General features: G+C 48.6%; 6 protein-coding genes across 6 annotated transcripts; 2 read left to right on the top strand and 4 right to left on the bottom strand.

The window, feature by feature from the left end:
- Positions 1 to 16: 16 nt before the first annotated feature.
- Positions 17 to 1,190, bottom strand: EPUS_03006 (UBX domain-containing protein 1; the record flags this gene model as incomplete). The annotated part of the gene is made up of 2 exons (XM_007802948.1): positions 17 to 758; positions 811 to 1,190. The coding sequence occupies 2 exons, from the start codon at positions 1,188 to 1,190 to the stop codon at positions 17 to 19; spliced, it is 1,122 nt and encodes a 373-aa protein (XP_007801139.1).
- Positions 1,191 to 1,785: 595 nt separating this feature from the next.
- EPUS_03005 (uncharacterized protein) lies at positions 1,786 to 2,380 on the top strand (the record flags this gene model as incomplete). Its single annotated transcript, XM_007802947.1, has 2 exons — positions 1,786 to 2,127; positions 2,249 to 2,380. The coding sequence occupies 2 exons, from the start codon at positions 1,786 to 1,788 to the stop codon at positions 2,378 to 2,380; spliced, it is 474 nt and encodes a 157-aa protein (XP_007801138.1).
- A 555-nt stretch (positions 2,381 to 2,935) lies between these two features.
- EPUS_03004 (uncharacterized protein) lies at positions 2,936 to 4,517 on the bottom strand (the record flags this gene model as incomplete). Its single annotated transcript, XM_007802946.1, has 2 exons — positions 2,936 to 4,202; positions 4,261 to 4,517. 2 exons carry the CDS (start codon positions 4,515 to 4,517, stop codon positions 2,936 to 2,938), a joined length of 1,524 nt encoding a protein of 507 aa, XP_007801137.1.
- Positions 4,518 to 4,834: 317 nt separating this feature from the next.
- EPUS_03003 (uncharacterized protein) lies at positions 4,835 to 6,434 on the bottom strand (the record flags this gene model as incomplete). The annotated part of the gene is made up of 8 exons (XM_007802945.1): positions 4,835 to 4,970; positions 5,020 to 5,093; positions 5,146 to 5,278; positions 5,332 to 5,829; positions 5,881 to 5,985; positions 6,038 to 6,168; positions 6,223 to 6,291; positions 6,339 to 6,434. 8 exons carry the CDS (start codon positions 6,432 to 6,434, stop codon positions 4,835 to 4,837), a joined length of 1,242 nt encoding a protein of 413 aa, XP_007801136.1.
- Positions 6,435 to 8,523: 2,089 nt separating this feature from the next.
- EPUS_03002 (uncharacterized protein) lies at positions 8,524 to 10,672 on the top strand (the record flags this gene model as incomplete). The annotated part of the gene is made up of 3 exons (XM_007802944.1): positions 8,524 to 9,378; positions 9,427 to 9,563; positions 9,670 to 10,672. 3 exons carry the CDS (start codon positions 8,524 to 8,526, stop codon positions 10,670 to 10,672), a joined length of 1,995 nt encoding a protein of 664 aa, XP_007801135.1.
- A 970-nt stretch (positions 10,673 to 11,642) lies between these two features.
- Positions 11,643 to 15,863, bottom strand: EPUS_03001 (uncharacterized protein; the record flags this gene model as incomplete). Its single annotated transcript, XM_007802943.1, has 5 exons — positions 11,643 to 14,885; positions 14,934 to 15,052; positions 15,110 to 15,248; positions 15,425 to 15,680; positions 15,730 to 15,863. The coding sequence occupies 5 exons, from the start codon at positions 15,861 to 15,863 to the stop codon at positions 11,643 to 11,645; spliced, it is 3,891 nt and encodes a 1,296-aa protein (XP_007801134.1).
- Positions 15,864 to 15,960: the final 97 nt, after the last annotated feature.

Below are 15,960 nucleotides of genomic sequence, written 5' to 3'. Positions count from 1 at the left end.
CGCTCGTGCAGTGACCCTATCTCCATTTCTGAACCAACACGCCTCCCCTCTTCAGTTCTGGCAAGTCTCCCAAAGCCACGCTTCGGTCCGTAAGCTCCGTACTTGGAAACGTAGTCATCAATGCCCATTCCCTGGTCTGGCTATCTGGACTCGCTGCTGCGACGAACGAGTAGACATCCCCAATCGTGTGGCTAGGGTTGAATCTGGACGGTAGCCGAGTACCGTTCCCGAGTCTGATTTGCAGAGTAATGACTGGTTGTGCCTCGTCGATTTCGACCTTTGGTGGCTCCTCTGATGTCGAGGAAGCAGCAGCTGGAGGAGCAGCAGGTGTGATGGAGGCACCGGTAAGACTGTCACCAGGCGTGGGACTTCCCAGCCTGTTCCCTTGTCCACTGAATGGCTTGTATTTTTGTTTCGGCTTGACGTAATTTCCTTCGTGTTGTTTGATTTCCACATCAACCTCTTGGCCGGGCTGCACATTCATGATACTGAGTGGCGCTCGACCTTGTCTGATACCGTTCAAGATTTCTGCATTGCGCGGATCACTGGTCGAGTACAGATCACCGTCGTCAACACTAAAGCCATCATTCCAGAAATGTAGGATACGATCAACCCGTTCAGGCCGTCGACCTGCAAGAGGATCGGGAGGTGGTTCGATCGTCTGCGAAGGGGCATCGTCTCCACCAAGGGTACGAGCTGTGCCAGTGAAGTGGTTGACACGAGGCCGTGGATCGTCACCACCCGGGCGAGGCTTGTTTCTGAACTCGTTGTCAGTATGAAGACACCAGCCGCCCCTCGAAAGAGACGCACTTTCTAGCCTTCTCCAATATCTTCTTCTTGAGATCGTCTGGATTTTGCACCGCAAGCCCCGACTTCTCTCCACCGGCAAATAGATCATGCTTATCATCGTCGTAATCACTGTCATTAGGATCGTCATGTCCATGTGGGTCATTTCCGAAGTCCCCTAGTGTAGCAAATTTCTTCTGAGCGGCAGCTCTTTTTAGCGGTCTCGAAGACTGCGAGGAGGAGGAGGTAGTCGGTATTGGTTGTGGATCCGAAGTACCTTCACCGAGTCTTCGTCCGCCACCAGGGTGACGTACCTCGGAAGTTGAGGCTGGTAGATCGGCGTTGGTGTTGTCTTCATCTTGTGACTCTGCGGTTTCTTCTGGTGGATTGTAGAACGTGGTCATTGCCGAAGGAAAATCCCATTGCGCTGCTTCAAGGTATTGCCGGGCCTGAGTTCATCGGGTGAGCAAGATGCGCGACAGCGCGTGGAGTGCAGCTCTGCTTCACATACTTCTTGAGGAGGCACTCCTGCAACATCAACAAATTGCGCGATCAGATCATCGGGGGGGGGGAATTGATGTGGCAGAGGACTCTCCGAGGTTTGGAAAAAGATAGGCAAGAGAAGATCCACAGTGTGGATGCGTGTAAAGTTGTGAAAGATCTCGAGTGAGAGGTGAGAGCTGTGCGTGGTATTGTCCTGTTCGGAGTTATTTGAACAATTCAGACGGATACTGTACTACATATGTAGATCCTTCGTACGTCACTCTGGTGTCTGCCTGAACCTTGTGCGATTGGCTGTACAAATTCTGGACTTCCGCAGATTCACCGGGGCGAGCTTGGAGCGCTGAATAAAGTGATGAAGTGACAATTATCAATTAACGGTTACGGTTTGAATCATCTCAACTAAGCTCCGGATTGGCCATCTGCAGCTTCTCAGGCTGCGGCCCAACTCTCAGCTCTACCAATCCCTTCATCAAACATCAAGAAGTCCCTTCTACAATGTCGAACAATATCTCGTCGTTGCCGCCCTCAAAGGAACAGCCATCACCATCGCAAGATCTATCCGCCTCGGGCCTTACCATTCCGTCCGACTCCGAAGCCTTCTCGTCAATCTCACCACCATCTACCTCCCCACCGCAGTCATCCAACAATAACAACAACGATGATAACAATGGCAGTCATGAGCAGAAGGTAGTGATATACGGGCGGCCTACAATCTGGAGCTTAGCAAGGGGCGCGGCGATCAATCTGCTGTTGCCGTTTGTCAATGGGATGATGCTTGGATTGGGGGAGTTGCTGGCACATGAGATTGCCTTTAGATGGGGATGGGGCACGACGCAGGTAAGTTGAGCATGTGATTGTGGGTGTTGGATTGAGAAGATCCACAACCATACCGCCATTCACTGGCGATGTACTCATCTGTGGTATGGAAAGCAAGCTAATACCCTGCCTCGTGTTGCAGATATTCCCAAAGCATAGATCATCAGCAAGAACAGTAGGTCCGGGGGTGGAGATGCGCGAAGACCCTGTGGAGCGGAGGAAGCGACAAGGAGGAATAGATCCAGATCTAATGGATGCTACATCATTGGAATGACGTGAACAGTGATCAATTGGAGTGATATAAGAAGAAAGCCTCCATTGACCACAACCTGAAGGCAGATCAACCGAGTAATGGACCAATGCGATGCATGCGAGGCGAGAACGCCAGGGCTGGACCATCACTGTATATATACTTGTCCCTTGGCTATAGCAATATAACTTCTTCCCGAGTTCCATCTCTCTCGGACATTCAAAGCGGCTCGTCTTGGGTACAGCATTTCCGCACAAGCAAGCGGCTCAGCTAAGATTGCACCTCTGAAGCAGACACTAGCCGTATGCCATTGGGGGTGCGTCAGCGTTGAGCGAATGTTGCTGTAACATGAAAGTTAGTGAGGAAAGGAGCCATTGCTCGGGTTGAAATTCATGGTGAGTAGTAAGCTGTCTTTCCTGCCCGTCCTGACTTTTTCCTGTGCATCAATCGTGCTTCGTTCTCGATATCCCTACAGGGGCCCATACTTCAAAGAATATTTGGTCTGGACATGGCTACTGGTACAGATCTTCTGCGACCTGAGACTGTGAATCAAAATCATGCCACCAGGTCCTGACTCGTTCACCCATACTGCGTAGGGAAGCTGGACGGATGGTTCTGAGGTATAAAACCATGCGTGGCATTATCCGGACCACCAACAACAGTATCATCTACATCCTCTCCTTCTCCATCTGGAGCACTTGCCCGAGCCGCAAAATCCTCCACGGTCATATCAGTTTCGCCTGAGGCCAAACACGCTTGGTGATCTTTGAGCAGGTCTTCGATATAGGCGAATGGGCTAGGAATCTGTGGACTAGATGCCGGTGCACCAGAACTTTGCGAATCTGGCGTTCTACCTTCAGCGCCGTCCATCTTCCTCTGCTTTGCCACGATTGCCGACAGCCACGGAAGATACAGGGCTGTTAGTTTGACGGGGCTGCCTTGTGACATATACTGTATGTTTGGAACTTGTGGAATGTCAAGATCTCGAATGACTTTAGACCGGGACTTTACTTTCATCCATCGCGATCCTACTGGCAACGGACGGCCGTTGATCCGATCGATGGCAAGGTTCAATGCTTGTAAGCGAGTGGCATAAGTCGGATGCGACATAACTCTAAGGACTTCTTCCATGCCACCATATATCAGGACTTGTGCGACATCTGCATCCGAGGCCGGAGTACGGTCCCAGCCTCGTATTTTGCGCTCAATAGTCCCAGCGTATGTTGGTGGACGAAGTTTCTGTCGATAAGCCGAAACCATGATACGGTAGAATTGGAAGGCTGGAAGTAGCATGTCTTGTGGATAGTCGTTGATGATGCTAGTCTGAATTTCAGTCTCGGAAGACATTGGCTCCGCCGACGTGCTACTGCTATCATTGTTGGCCATTCCTGGCTGACGTAATAGAGCAGTTCGAAAGGTTTCAAGGAAGTGGTGGATTATAAACGTGGATGCTTCTAGTCTGCTCTCCATACGAGCCCGACTAGGTGCAAATTGCTTGCGGCGACTGGTAGATCTAACCTGATAAATCTTCAATTGGACGTAGTCTGCAATGGTGCAGATCATCCTTGAAACGATCTTCTTCCTGTGCATCATTTGGAGGAAGAAATCCAGGTTCTGGACAGGTAGTGGTGGTGGGTAGAGCTTCTCAAGGAGCATCGCGTCGCTTCCCAAGGAGCGCTTCTGGAGCACGACACGCGATACAATCGAGGCGTTAAGCTGGAGAAGCTCACATAATGGTTTGGATGCGAGGCGCAGTGATAGTATGTCAGACGTTTCCAGAGAACAGAGTATTTGTACCTGGATCTCGTTTGGCATGGTGAAAAACAGATCTCCAAGCTTGTTATGACTTTCCAGGTCCAGTATTAGACTCTTTGCGAATAGCTTAACGTAGATCGTACACTTACGATGCCGGCCGCTCTTCGTCTTCTTGAACGTCCTCCGTGGTCTTTGATTTCGATCTTATCAGTCGTAGCGGCAAATCAGCTAGGCTTGCTCTTCTCGGTGGTTCGGCTGCATCACGGCCTCCAATCCGTTTTGCGTCATTCTTCTGGCTGTCTGGGGCTGTTGAAGTATTGCTTGCGCTTCGGAATGAGTTTGTCAGGCGGAAGGCACTAGAACCTTTCGATCCATGGCGGGCCTCGAGATCAATGGGCCCGGACATGTATCAAAGGAGCATGAGCAGAAGATTAGAGCAGCGAAGAGCACTTCGTAGTGGAGTAGTGACAATTTGAAGTTTGATGACGAGTGGAACCGATGGAGATGAAATTCCAGGGAATGCTGCTGGGGAAGAATCCGACCAATGACCGAAAACCAAGCTCGCTCGCCAAGACGTTGACTGCACCAATATTCAATGCTTGATTTCTTGCCGCAAAAGCTTCTCATAACCTGCTTAACTAAGTAACAACCCCATAAATCATGTTATGTACTTGTTGCAGCACAGCGATAGCTATCCAGGTGAAAAATGATGGCAATCTCTCATCAATACTTCGCCTTGGAAGGAATGGTCTGCAACTGCTGTCCAGGATGGCTCTTGATGTCCAGCATCTCGTAGATCCAGTTCAGAATAATGGTAAAAGAGCTGGGTTCGCCCATATGTTTCACATCTTTCACGAATCTAAGAACTCAATCAACATTGATTTCCTGCATTTCTGCGCGAGACTTACCTAGCCTCCTTAGGACTTCCATGCTCCAGCGCTCTGTACATGTCCTCAATCGGAAAGATTTCGTCGTCCGTGCCCTGCAAGGTGTGAGTGTGATGGAAACCAGCTCGGAGATGAGGATCAACTTACGTTGACAAGGAACAGCCTAGCGCATGGCTTGTCCAGAGTGCCATCTTCAAGCAGAGAGAACTTTTTGCCTTCCTTCTTGAATGCTTCTAAATCGGATCCATATCCGAATTTGTAGGCCAGAGCATGTGCAAGACTATCGATGATATTAGCTGAAGGACTTGATCCTCTGGTTGAAATCTATCATACTCGAAAGGATATTCCAGATGATTGACCTCATCCAGCCATGCTTCATCAAACATATGGTGGCAACCACCCCCCAAAGCGGTGGCAGCCATGATCCGGTCTTTGTGGGTATGTGCAAGTCTAATTGCATAGTACCCGCCGGTTGAGAAGCCCCAGACAATCAACTTCTTGCTGTCTACAGCAGCTTGGGTGTCAATCCAGTCGAGAAGACTTGACCATTGTCGGTCGGGGCTGGTTGGATCGGTCGCAAGTGCTGGCGAGTCACCCGTGCCCGGGATTTCAACCACGATAAGGGCAACACCAACTTGTCTCCAACCTTCTGCCCATACAACGAGCTCGGTCCGGTATCCGTCAAGACCGGTGAATATCACTACACATGGAGCCGGGTTTTCCGATGAGGCACCTTCAGGTACTTGGTGGTAGATGGGAATGGTATCACCCTCGCCTTCAATGGCGTGGTAATGCGGAACAAGCACCTCATGGACGGGGTGCTCTTGCAATCTGCGCAATTCTGGTCAGCTATGATTGGAAGCCTAGGCTGACTAGTCATACTGTAGACCTTTCAAACAGGCCTCCTTTCCCATTGTCCAGGCGAGTTTCTGCTTCGGTGAACGAGAGATGGGAAAGCGGGAGATTCGGTAGACGGCGGATGCTCTCCTACAAAGAAATCAGCAGTTCTCCCAACGAAACCCCCTGGTCATTTCCATACATATACAGCTCGCCTGCCTTCTCTTTCTCGCCTGCCTTCTCAGCCTCGCTCGCCCTTCTCACAAGTTCCTGGGCTGTGGGGAAGAAGGTCTCGGCGTATGCGTCCCACTCGTAGGGCTCCTGCATGCCGTTCTGCGCTGTCATTAGTACCGGCTGATATAACCGAGGGAAGTGTTTGACCTCTACCAATTCATTCACAATCGGTTCGAAATCTTTCGTGGTGCCGAACATAAAAGGGTAGACGCCCATGCTACACTGGAAACTATGTCAGCTCCAGATTGCACTGGAACGAGCTTTCATACTGGTTTCTGCCATTTGGTATCCCATAGCGCCTTGAAAGATTCATGGTGAGGAGCGTGCTTCTTGATGTGTTCTCCAATGTAGTAAGCGTTAGCCATCTTGTCTGTATATCTGGGACTGCGGATAACCCAAACCAGGACTCAACCATCTCCCACGGGATTCACCGTCCTTCTTATATCATACCACGACATCATGGAAGAACATAAATTCCGTAGGGCTTGCTGATCGCGTTCTCGGAACACCGCTACGGACAGCATTTCTTGGCAGCTTCTGTCAGAATTACTCCTTAGCGTTACTGTACGAATTTCTCTTTCTAATTGGCCGAATTACAACGCAACCTCGGAGACTACTAGTGTCCGAAAAGGAATCCGGAACCAACCACGGAGAAATCATTAACTACGGGTACTAGGGGGCATACTACGGCTACAGGCCTGATTTTCGTATTATACACAGCCTTGACGAAGCTGCACTTTACTGAAACGACGTTAGTCTGTATAGTCCTCAGAACATAGCCAATCATCAGGACTAGCGAAGGGTCGTCAAGACTAATATAGTACAATGACTCCGGAGAATGCCGGACCTTTGTATTCAGAACTAGCTATAACTAGTTTACGCTCACAATACTCATGCCTCCTACCGTAGAAAGCATACATCATGCTTCGATGTGACACTGCAGAGCATTTGACAAGCGCTGGCATCGACAGAAAACGGTCTTCAAGCTCTTCCAAATACTTGGATAATGATTCGTTCTTCATCATCCATCGGTAATAAATGGAAAAAGACAAACTTTAAACTTCATGCCTGGCTGACGGTACTCCGCGTAACTTGACCAAGATCATGGCTGCAAACATACCTTTCTTGGTCGAGGATCCGGTAGAATGATTTACATTATGTGCTGTCGCATTTCGGGGTAACAAATGGGTTTAATTCGAATTTTTTCGTCTCTAGAAGTCCATCATAATTCATCTGCTTCAGCCTGAATCTCTACTAAGATTCGTGACATCCTCATTGTATCGGACATGGTCTCGATCGCCTTGAAGCTTATCGAGCACAGCTCCTGCTACATGTATGAGGATCTGCTGCATAGCTTCACCAACTGAAGTGAATGATGAACCGCCAACAACAACAGTGACGATTAACACAAGGCTGAGTAATCAGCCATTGACCCCAAGGTCATCACAATTATTGATTGTCTTCTATGAGTGACCTTCACGTCAGATTATGCATGCAATCTTTCGCAGCTGCTACAAGTTGTTCTTGCCGACTGCTAACCCCAAAGATACGAGACAATAGATCCAGCAGTCGTGACATGTCACATTGAAATCTATTAAGTGATTTTGTGTTGACCTTCTGAGAGGGCCAATTGGCCGCGTTTAATATGCGTAATCCCTGCGTTTCTGCTGCTTCTAATTGGTCAATTTCCAACGCAATTTCGCTTCTAATTTCGCTGTACGGTACAGCCAATTGTACATAGACCGACGCTCTCTACCCCCGTAGCTATCAATCAACTTGCTTTACTACGCACTCTGCACAGCAGGTTGACATTTTGCTGTTTACCCTCAAAATCCCCCTACATGTGCTTTTCCGCAGGCAACAGCTATAGGCTAATGCAGACCTCAACCAACCAGAATGGTAAAGTGCTCCAAGAAAATCAATCTTAAGCCCTTGCAGAACGCTATGACAATCTTCTGAGGTGGCTTTCTTCTTCCATCTGTCTTATCCTACCACCAATCCCATCCTCTTCCATCCGCTCGCTTTTTTTCCTGCGATATCAGCTATGGGCACACGTGGGTATTACTGCTACCGTTTCCGTGGACGACTGTATGTCTTCTACAATCACTTTGACTCTTATCCTTCGGTTCTGGGAAGCTTCCTGATAGAAAACATCCCAACAGATCCGGAAGAATATCAAGGTAGTACTTGGCGAAATCTCATCCACGGATACTTCTCCGATCAATACTACAGAGTGGCTCTCAAAATTACGTGCACGTTTTACGCAGCTCGAACAGATTCTCGACGAGAAGGTGTTGACCCTACCTGAGCCATGGAATCAACGAACTTACACCACTACTCGATACGATTATGGACAAGGGAGGTCCACAACACCCCTCTCTGCTTGGCAGTTTCATGTAGATGAGAGACTTGAAGGGCTTCCTTCATACGTTACCGAACCTCAAGACTAACTTGATGATCGAATGGGTCTACGTGATCGATCTCGACCAAGAAATTATCCACATTCAATCTCGATCAGCGAAGAAAGGTTTCAGACTACAATCCATACCTAGGCAGCTACAATGGGCAGAAGGTCTTGAAGAAGGAGAAGAAGAAGAAGAAGAAGCAGACGAAGACGTAGACGTAGATGATGAAGCGGAAGAGAGGAGGGGGAAAGAAGAAGGTGAGGGAGACCGAGAGGAGGAGGATGATAAAGAGGAAGAGGAAATGCCAACGATGACCACGACTGGGCAGGCCATTGCATCACTCCCAGAACCCTTTGCTCCATCACGAGCTTCGCTCGACAGATACGACTTGCTTAAGGTCAGGAAAGTGAAGCCAAGGGGACTTAGCGACCTGTCAGGCGAGAGGGCATACACCCACGCCCTTCGAGAGTGGCTTTTCAAGCAATTTATTGGGAATTGGGACGCCTGGTTGGCAAGGCGCCTCCTGGATTGCCGACCGCACGAGTTCATATACCGCGAGGTCGTTTTCGCGATAATATCCTTAGCTTCTGGTGATTTCAAATTTCTTGCAAATCAGTCGCCTCCGTCCAAAGGAGATGAGGTTCTCGAAGTACGTCTCGGAAGTCCAAATGGTCCCAGCATATTGCCCGATTTTGGAAGCGGCATGCATGCCTTGAACACTCTTCCTGGTTCGGCCCCCGCCAGCACTACTTATTGGTTCAAAGGTGTTTTGGTCGTGTTGGTAGACGCTTCTGTTGCTGAAGATGGAATCAAAGCTGCTATCGCTGCAGCCACCGATTTGGGGCAAAAATCAGGCCACAAACTGTTTGACGCTCTCATAATCCATCTTCTAACTTTTACACTTGTTAGGATTTAAGATTCTGGTGCGATGTAACAAGCTGAGCCCATGCAGCTGCTCACGAGCTTACCTGGGCCAGCAACAAATCTGGACTCCGGGCATGTCCGTGGTAATAGGGATGCCTTCAGTGTATTGATGGAAATTTTCAATGTCGCAGCTGCATACACTTTGAAGCCGTTCAAGCCAGTCGGGTACCGTCTTTCGAACGAGCTGTGACATAATAATCGAAATGGTCGATCCTGATACATATGTGAGGTGTTCTGAAGTATCTGACACTTTCCGAGACTACGTCCACAGCCATATCCGATTGTCGCAACAGCCCAGCCTGACCCCCATACCGGATGAGGAGACGAGATTCATCCACCATACGGTGAAGGGGATCTCCTCGACCACTTCTGATTGGATCATATATGATGCCATTGAGGGCCGAGACGTCGAGAGCCATGTCCACGCTGCGTCTGGTCCGGGTCAGTGGGCGCCAGTCATTGGGCACGGCGACAGGCAAAGCATGATGGTAGACTGCGCAATCCACATTTTAGCTTTAGCATCCCACCCATTCCCAACAGCCGAGGACCACCAAATTGAACTACACGATGCTGAGTTTTATTCCCTACGCGCCAGAGAAAAGAGTCTAGGACACGAGCTTGAAGTTTTCGGCCTCAGACATTTCGGCTTCGAACATTTCTGCATCCCGAAATTCGCCAGCGTCAGGGACGTGTCATCGGCCTGGAAGGGCTATCTAGATTACAAGCTGATGAAATCGTGGCCGACAGATGAGAATTTGATGTGGGAGTACTCTCCGCTGGAGCATCGATATCTCCTGCCTTGCAATACTGCGAGTTGCCCCATAGAGATATACGGAAGACATGTTACAAATGCCCGTGGCATGAAATGCACTGAAATGGGTGGCATGATCTGGCTCAGAAAAGCTGTCGACCTTGAGTTGGAGTCGGTACGGCAAAGAACGCTTACAGAAGCTCAAGAGTTCTTAAGCAGTAAGGTATGGCAGGAAGCGGAGCGCACTCAGCCCATGCGTAAGGGGTTGCTTGTTGTAGCGTTTGGCACTAAGGCGCAGTGTTTCGACTGGAGCTTTACTGACAACCCTACCGATGTGCAGCCGGTGCTGACTCCGGTTGTGGAGGAGGCAGCGGTACTAGACGTCGCAATCAAGGATCAACGAGATCGGTTTGAGCAGATATTCGGGAGATGGTGCGACGAAGTTCAGGCTGCGAGCGTAGCTAAGCACTCTACCGTTGCGGTTAAGGAATGCGAGCATGCTGATACGGACTCGTTGGACTAAGCTGCGGCTTGGAGGTGATACTCCTGATGCAGCTGAAGCGAAATTCGGCGCTCAAGCATGGATAGGAGGGAATTTTCTCGCCTCTCATAGCCTGGTTGGCGTCTACCTAGCGAAGCTTTTCGGTCCAGAACCGACATGGGGTCATGGACGGTCTGGAGTTTTTATGCTGTACTAGACTAGACTGGGGACTTCGAGTCTGAGACAATCCCATCAATTAGGCCAGCTTTGTTTAGCTTGATTACTATTCATCATTGAGTATAGAATGGTACTCGTTGATACTAAAGTGCTTGAAATTCTATTAGATCCGCCGTATGACTAGATTCTTGTTTTAATTGGTCAGTACCCATTGACAATATACTCTGTAGGACTCAATGATATTAGCATCCGTCTCAGCACCACCCCGCTCATTTTCCAACAAGCGAAGTGGAGGCCAAAGTCCGTTTGAATGTATTTCTCCTCGTTCATCACCGTCAGCGTCACCGTAACAAATCTCAAAGTGAGTCATCCTTGCTTTCTCGATCTTGAGTCTTCTCTTCGACCTCTGTTGTCAAAGTTATCTCTAGTGTCCAGTAGGAATGACAGATGTCTGTCTTCGGGGCTGGGTACGGGATAGGTAATGGGGATATGTGATTGTTGCAGTGTTGAGCGTGAAGGTATGTACATAAAGTTGAGCAGGAGATATGGGTAAGGGTTCATCATAGTACGGAAACAACGATTTCAGTACAAATAGACAGATTGGATAGGCTTTGGTGGTAGGTATCCAGGCGACTCAGACTCCTTGTCGGATCGATGGTTTCAGGTCGGTACTTAGTGTGAGCGTGAATGAGAAGATTGTGTCGTACTAACTAGGTGTTGGAGAGCCTTTGTTGTTGTTGATCGTCCTTGTGGTGGGTGTCGCTTCCTCGGGGTCCGCTTCTAGCATCAACATCAGTATCAGGACTTGTGGGAGCCGGATTAGGAAGACAAGAGATTACCGTAGCCGTGCGTGGTGCTGAAGCAACTTCACCACCTCCTGGTGCCCACGCCGAGATGCCAATTGCAACGCTGTCAGGCCCCTCGTGTTCTTCAGATTTACCTCTGCCTTGCCCATTTCCAGAAGTAAATATACCAGGTGCGTATTCCCGTAATAGGACGCGTAATGTAGCGCTGTGGTGCCCGATTTATCTTGTACATCCACCTCTGCCTTGCTTCTCTCAAGAAGTAAGTGTACTAGTATGTTTGACCGACGAGGTCGTCCGCATGCCAAGTGTAGCGCTGTTTGGCCCAGGTTATTCTTAAGGTGTATCTCTGACTTGCCCGCCTCAAGCAGTAGTTGTACCACGTCCCTGTTACCCTTTCTGGATGCCAAATGTAGTGCTGTTTCGCCTCGGTCATTCTTAACATCCACATCTATTTTACCTTTCTCAAGAAGTAACTTGACCACATTCTTGTTGCCGTATTGGGATGCTATCTGTAATGCAGTCTCGCCTTGACAATTCTTAAGATTCACCTCTGACTTCTCAGTATCAAGTAATAGCTCCACCACACTTTCCTTTACCCTACTTGACGCATAATGAAGTGCTGTCCAGCCCCAAGCATCCTGCAAATTCAGGTCAACCTCGTCGTTGGCAGACAGTAGCTGTACAACGGATGCATGTCCGCGGTCAGCTGCCATATGTAACGATGTTTTGCCAAACCCATCTTTCAGATTGACATCAACGTTGCCGGTACCAAGTAGTAGCGTCACCATGTCCGTCTTCCTTTTTGAAGACGCCCGATGTAGAGCTGTGCGACCCTTATCGTCCTGCAAGTTCAGGTCAACCTCGTCATGGTCAAGTAGCAGCTGTACAACAGATGCGCGTCCTTCCTGGATTGCCTCAGATAGCGGTGTATAGCCATGGCGATTTGTTGAATTAACATCAACTCGGCCTGTTCGAAGCAGTAGCTCCATCACGTCCACATGGCCGTTTGCACAGGCATCGTCGAATGCGTTCTTGTATGTGATTTGTTTTAGGTCAAAGTTTTCTGTCTCAAGCAGTAGTTTTGCCACTGATAACCTCCTTCGACGGACTGCCTTTATGAGTAGTAAGTTTATGTCAACCTTATCCATGTTGAGTAATAGCTTCACCACAGCCTCATGCCCATTCCGGGCGGCAAGCGATAACGGCGTCTTACCATATGTATTCTTTGCGTCCACTTCAATTTTGCTTGTACCAAGCGGTAGGTCCATACCCGCTTCATGCCCTGTCTCTGTGGTCCGGAGTAGCGGCGTCTGCTTCTGTACGTACTCGGAGTCAACCTCAGCTTTGCCCTCGGTGAGCAATACCTTCACTACCTCCTCATACCCATACTTAGCTGCCCAATGTAACGGCGTGCAGCCATTACTGTCTCTCAGATTGAGTTTAGACTCATCTCTTTGAAGAAGCAGCTTCGCTAGTGCCTCGTGCCCATTCAATGCGGCAAGATGGAGATTGGTAAGACCTTCATCGTGCAATGAGGATGCCTTTCCATCTTCACAAGAAATGGAATACCAAAGCTGAGCGCGCCGAGACTCTGGATTGCACAACATCAAATTTGACTCCAGGAGACGATCTTGTTCTTCAGCGGCGGCTCTCCGGAAGTGGGAAGCCCAATGCATTGCCGCATAACCTATAAAACTAAATTCAGGCCTCACTTCAGGTAGGAAATCCACCTCTTTTCTCTTGTTATGTTTGATCTTTTTGTCTTTGATAGCATGAGGACCATCAAAATCTTTGAAGAGAATGTAATAAATGCAAATTTCTGCCATGACCTTCTCAGAATAACATTCTTCTAATGAATGTTTCCAATTACATCCTGCCTCGATAGGTAGACCTTTGCCCACTAGGAATTCTTTTGCAGTCTGGTGAATCAGATAGACTCTTAGGTCATTGACGAAAACGAAGGGACCACAAAGATTTCGAACTTTGTCCTCGAAATGCTTTTCGTCAAGATGAAGCTCGTTGTATGAGCCCACGGGGTACTCCGTAGCTATATGATATGCCACGTCCAACTCTTTCAGCAAAAGCGGCCGTCTTGCAGCTAGAATTATGTGAAGAAGCTTCCGAGCATGTTCAACCTTTCGGGGATTCTTCTTGTTCCTATTGAGAAGCATTTCGTAGACATCTTCGACCGTGTTTGGAATGGAAGCGATTATACCAATGATGCCTTTCGGGGTTCGCTCCAAACTGCTGCGAACTTCTTCAATCACCAGATGAAGCCAAAGGTAGGTTCTGTGCGTTATACTCAGTAGCTTTTCCTTCAGAGTTGACTGTGCGTCCTCTTCAAGCCCCAACTCTTTAGATATTTCTTGAACTCTGACGTGGATAACTCTGTTGATTTCTAAACTGATCTTGTCGTTTTCGCGCTCTCCAAACAGTCTTATGGTAGGAAGGTCATCTGGGATACCGCGAAAGCTGCGCGCGATTTCATCATATGGCCGGCTTGTTACTATGAATTTTAATTGAGAGCTCCTCTGAGTGCCTTGAAAGGAGGAGGTATAGAATTGATTCAGAAATCGGATCAATCTTCTTGCTTCAATCTCTTTACATTCATCAAGAGCGTCTAAGACGCAGGTGACGTTGCCCGCAATAGGATCGGTTGTAGCAGCAATGAAAATTTGCCACAAAGCATGTGTTTCCTGCTGCAGCTTGCTTCCATTCTGTTCCCAACTCTTCATTGCGTGTCGCAGAAGACGGGGCTTTTTGGCGAAAAGCTGATGCAATAGTGCACACAAGGCGGTAGAAATACTGTTTTGCTCTTCATTGTCTTTGAAGAAGAAGTAGCAGGTCAGGCTTGTGTCTGTGTCGCAAAGCTCATTATCAATGAGCGACTTGGACAGCACTGTTTTGCCACAACCTGGGTCTGCAGAAAGCCAGAGTAGGTCATCTCGCTGATTCTGCCGCCAATCATTGTACTTGGGGTCTTCTAGAACCCACATACATGTGCCTGGGACTCGATCGGGGGTGATGTTCTTGTATTCCTCATAACTGGATGTTTTGAAGGCTTGATGACATTTGCGGTGTTCGTCACTTTCATAGCCTGTCAGACTTTGGTCGATTGTCGACATATAATTTTCGACGACGTCGCGTATCTCAGCAGAAACCAATTCATAATTCTTATCATGTGGTCCGAAAAATTTGTTCATCATGGTGTGATTCGCGTCGAGCCCTATCGAGGGGTGGCCGTCAATGCACGCAGCGTCTCGGTTAACAACCTATGTTTTGTAAGCCTCGTTATTGCGCATAGAGATCTTCGTACTAACGAAGTCCAGAAAGCCTCTCTTTTTTGTTCTCTTTAGCTCATAGAAGCACCAGATCTGTACCCGCAGTTCCTTCATAATGACAGTTGCGCTGAAGTCTTCTAGCAATTGCTGTAATACACCTGTATCACTCTAGAGATCTTTTCTTAACTGCTGGGATGGCTCTCTCCCCCACATACTGCGGAGCGCAACTGCCGATCGCCCAAGGCTAGTTAGTGCTGGTCCGCGTCGCAGCGGTGATCCCAAGAACATCACTCCTATCGTGGCACGTAGTATATGCAGGAAGCGTGACTGGGTGCCCTTCGCACGCACGAGTGCCTGTCCTCACCATCAGTGTTGGATCAACAACAGAACACAGGAAACCTCCTTGAGCAACCACGACACCTCCATAGCTAGATGCAATAAATATAAGCCGTTTTTTAGCAACAGTTGACTAATTGATATTTTAGTACATGCCACCTATATGTATATACAAGGGGGGATTGTGAACGCACAAGTGGACGTTGAAAGAGAATACTGTCTAGTGATAGTAGCAGTTTGTCTGCAAGATTGTGCAGACGCTCAAATGGAGCATCGGATTGCCATGAAGTGTTATAGTGGAAGGTCCAAATTGGCGAGGAAGGGATCATATTTGGGAGCATATCTGCATCGGCGAGCCAATCGACGTAGCCATCATTGCTGTCTCGATGATTACGGAATGCTCGCCATGTTGCTGGTGATTCCGTGTTCATACCGTGGACAGCAATTACACTTATTTCCGTCAGCAGTTCGAGCACCAAGATCTGCACGAACCGCTTACTTGACCGGTCCGAGGCCGGATCCAAGAAATCGTTGCCGGCAACGATTTCTTGGATCCGGCCTCGGTCCCTCATCTCGAGGAGCGTATACCCGAGTGAGGTTCCCCTTCGGTGCTTCGTCTTGCGCAGTATTCATGCTGGAAGCGTGGATGATGGAATCGAAATAATGTTGCATGGGTGACTAGTAGTTTCTGTTCTCGGAGACATTTGATGTAAGGTCGAGTTTAGAAGCG

The sequence above is a fragment of the Endocarpon pusillum genome (assembly GCF_000464535.1).
Source record: "Endocarpon pusillum Z07020 unplaced genomic scaffold scaffold189, whole genome shotgun sequence".
Taxonomy (NCBI): Eukaryota; Fungi; Ascomycota; class Eurotiomycetes; order Verrucariales; family Verrucariaceae; genus Endocarpon; species Endocarpon pusillum.
The sequence above is the reverse complement of the archived record's forward strand: the minus strand, read 5'-3'. Positions and strand labels throughout refer to the sequence as shown.